The 2,347-nt window shown below is 70.1% G+C and overlaps 1 protein-coding gene across 2 annotated transcripts; it reads right to left on the bottom strand.

Moving 5' to 3' along the window:
• Positions 1 to 214: 214 nt before the first annotated feature.
• ATP6V1F (ATPase H+ transporting V1 subunit F) lies at positions 215 to 2,064 on the bottom strand. 2 transcript variants are annotated; one of them, XM_027909934.1, is made up of 3 exons: positions 1,763 to 2,064; positions 1,086 to 1,281; positions 215 to 774 (listed from the first exon to the last, which is right to left on the bottom strand). In XM_027909934.1, the coding sequence occupies exons 1-3, from the start codon at positions 1,918 to 1,920 to the stop codon at positions 595 to 597; spliced, it is 534 nt and encodes a 177-aa protein (XP_027765735.1). In that variant the 5' UTR covers positions 1,921 to 2,064; the 3' UTR covers positions 215 to 594. The 2 variants fall into 2 exon arrangements, with proteins under 2 accessions (XP_027765735.1, XP_027765737.1); XM_027909936.1 differs by lacking the exon at positions 215 to 774 and having other exon boundaries at positions 1,018 to 1,281; positions 1,763 to 2,062.
• Positions 2,065 to 2,347: the final 283 nt, after the last annotated feature.

Below are 2,347 nucleotides of genomic sequence, written 5' to 3'. Positions count from 1 at the left end.
GCACCACAGTGTGTCCCCACTGTGTCACTGTCACCCCCCATGGCGTGTGACTATCCCACCTGAGCTCCAGAGCATGTCCCTGTGCCACATCCCCGTGTGTTCCCCTCCCCCTCGTTCCTGTTCCCCCCTGTGCCTCACAGCGTGTCCCCCCCCAGATCCCTGTCCCCCTGTGTCCCCCTCATGTCCCCCAGTGCCCCACAGAGCACAGCAGATGACAAGTGGTATCAACACATGTTGGGGACACTGAGAAGACACACGGAGGGGACACAAATGTCACTTGGTTACAGAGGAAGGGGCAATAAATACCAGGCCCCCTCCCCCGGGGTTCTACCGGGGCAGGGGGGCTGAGGAAGGGCTGTGGGGGTGGCAACAAGGTCACAGTGACAACTCCTGGTGTCCTTGGGGTGTCCCTGGCCCCCCCTCCCCGCTGTCCCTCCCTGCCCACAGGCGGGATCCGGCGGGATCCGGTGGTGGCACTTCCCTGTCACGGGACGCAGCTGAGACACGGTCACGGGGCACCCGTGGGGCCCCCTCAGGGACACACCAGGGCCTCTCTGTCAGCCCCCCCAGACCTGTGGGACACCCTCAGGCACCTCACAGCACCCACAGGCACACCGTATCACCCCCAAGCAGCACCCTGGGGTGGGCTGGGGACCCCGTGGGGTGGGGACCGTCAGATGTGAGAACTCCCGGGAACTCCCAGGAGGGTTTCCTTGTGCTGGAGACCCCACGGGATGCCAGGGGCTGTTCTGGGGCACCAGGTGAGGTCTGTTGGGTGTGAAGAGGCTGGGAGGGCTGGGGAGGTGCCAGGGGCTGGGTGGGGGTGCTGAGGGCATCCTGGGGGTGCCCATCACAGGGTGGTCGGGCACAGAGGGGCAGTTTGGGGTGGTTGAGGCGGTTTGGGGATACCAGGGGAGTACCAGGGGGACTGTTAGTGGGTTTTGCTGTCCAAGGGATGTTCGGGAGGGCATTTGGAGGTCCAGGGAGGGTCTGGAGGGTCCTGGGGGAGGCTGGAGGTACCAAGGGGGGGGCTAGGGGGGGATTTGAAGGGCCAGGGGTGCTGAGGGGTCCCGGGGCCTCTATCGCAGCTCATCGGGAGCGAAGAGCCCGCGGGCGCGGCGCAGCACCGAGTCCCGGGCCGGGTCGTACGGGTGGTCCTTGGAGGGGATCTCGAGCACGGCGGGCAGGGCCCGGGCGTGGGCTGCGACTGCCGGCCGGATCTGCTCCGCCAGCGCTTGCGAGATCAGGATCATCCCCACGTCCTCCCGCGCCAGGAAACCCCTGGAACAGGGAAACGGAGGGTGAGGGGGGCACGGAGAAACCTCCCCCAGGGATGGGGCCCCAGAGCGGCGGTGGGACAGGGGAGTCCTGGGATTCCTTGGACCCCCTGAGCTCCTCTATGCACCCCTGAGACACCTCCCCCTGGACACTCCTGAGATCCCCCCGACACCTTCCCAGGGACTCCTGAGACCCTCCAGACCCCAAATCCCCCCATACCCTCCTGAGGCTCCCAAACCCTCACCCGAGACTCCCTGTTCCCTCTCCAACTGCCCCTGGGCCCCCTCTCCAACTGCCCCAGACCCCCCAGAACGCCCCACAGGACTTTTGGGATCCTCCGGACCCCAAAACTCGCCCAGCCCCTCCTCAGGAACCACCGACACTCCCTCCGGGGACCACCCCAAGGACCCCTCGGAGCCCCAGCCCCTCCCGAGCCCACTCAGAGCCCCCAGACCCGCGGGGACGCCCCGGTCCCCCCCCTCACCGAAAGGTTTCCTCGATCTCGGCCAGGCTCGTCTCCTTCTCCACCACCAGGAAGTTGGGCCGCCGGTGCTTGTCCAGCTCGCCGATGCCGCCCAGCAGGAACCCGGTTACCGTGTCCTCATCGCCCATCACGGCGATCAGCTTCCCGCGGCCCGCCATGCCCGAGCCGCGCCGGGACCGGGGCCCGCCGGGATCGGGACCCTCCGGGAGCCGCCGCCGGGAGCGGGATCGGGATCTGGAGCGACCGGGAGCGACCGGAACCCGCCGGGAGCCGCCGCCGCTTCCGGGTCCCGCCGCCCCCGTGCTGGACACGCCCCCCAGCTCGCCCCGCCCGCCCCCGCCCCGGGAACTCGGCACCCCGCCCCTCCGCCGGTGAGCCACGCCCACCCGCCGGTGAGCCACGCCCCCTCGCGGAGCCGGCTCCGCCCCCTCCGGTAACGCCCCCCGGTAACGCCCCCGGGCCCGCAGGCCCCGCCCCTCCCGCCGTTGTGGCCCCGCACGCGCAGCGCGCCGTGCCCTTGAGGGGACGCGGGGGCCACAGCGCCCCCTGCCGGACAGCGCGGGCACCGCGGGGCTCCCCCCGCCC

This window comes from Empidonax traillii, unplaced genomic scaffold (genome assembly GCF_003031625.1).
Source record: "Empidonax traillii isolate 1590-97213 ecotype Southwest subspecies unplaced genomic scaffold, ASM303162v1 scaffold2534:size70782, whole genome shotgun sequence".
NCBI lineage: Eukaryota > Metazoa > Chordata > Aves > Passeriformes > Tyrannidae > Empidonax > Empidonax traillii.
The sequence above is the reverse complement of the archived record's forward strand: the minus strand, read 5'-3'. Positions and strand labels throughout refer to the sequence as shown.

Coding starts and splice junctions, on each gene's coding strand:
- ATP6V1F (XM_027909934.1), bottom strand. CDS start 1,920: ATGGCGGGCCGCGGGAAGCTGATCGCCGTGATGGGCGATGAGGACACG. Junction 1,282..1,762: donor GAGATCGAGGAAACCTTTCG/GTGAGGGGGGGG, acceptor TCCCTGTTCCAG/GGGTTTCCTGGCGCGGGAGG. Junction 775..1,085: donor TCTTCGCTCCCGATGAGCTG/CGATAGAGGCCC, acceptor CCTCTTCACACC/CAACAGACCTCACCTGGTGC.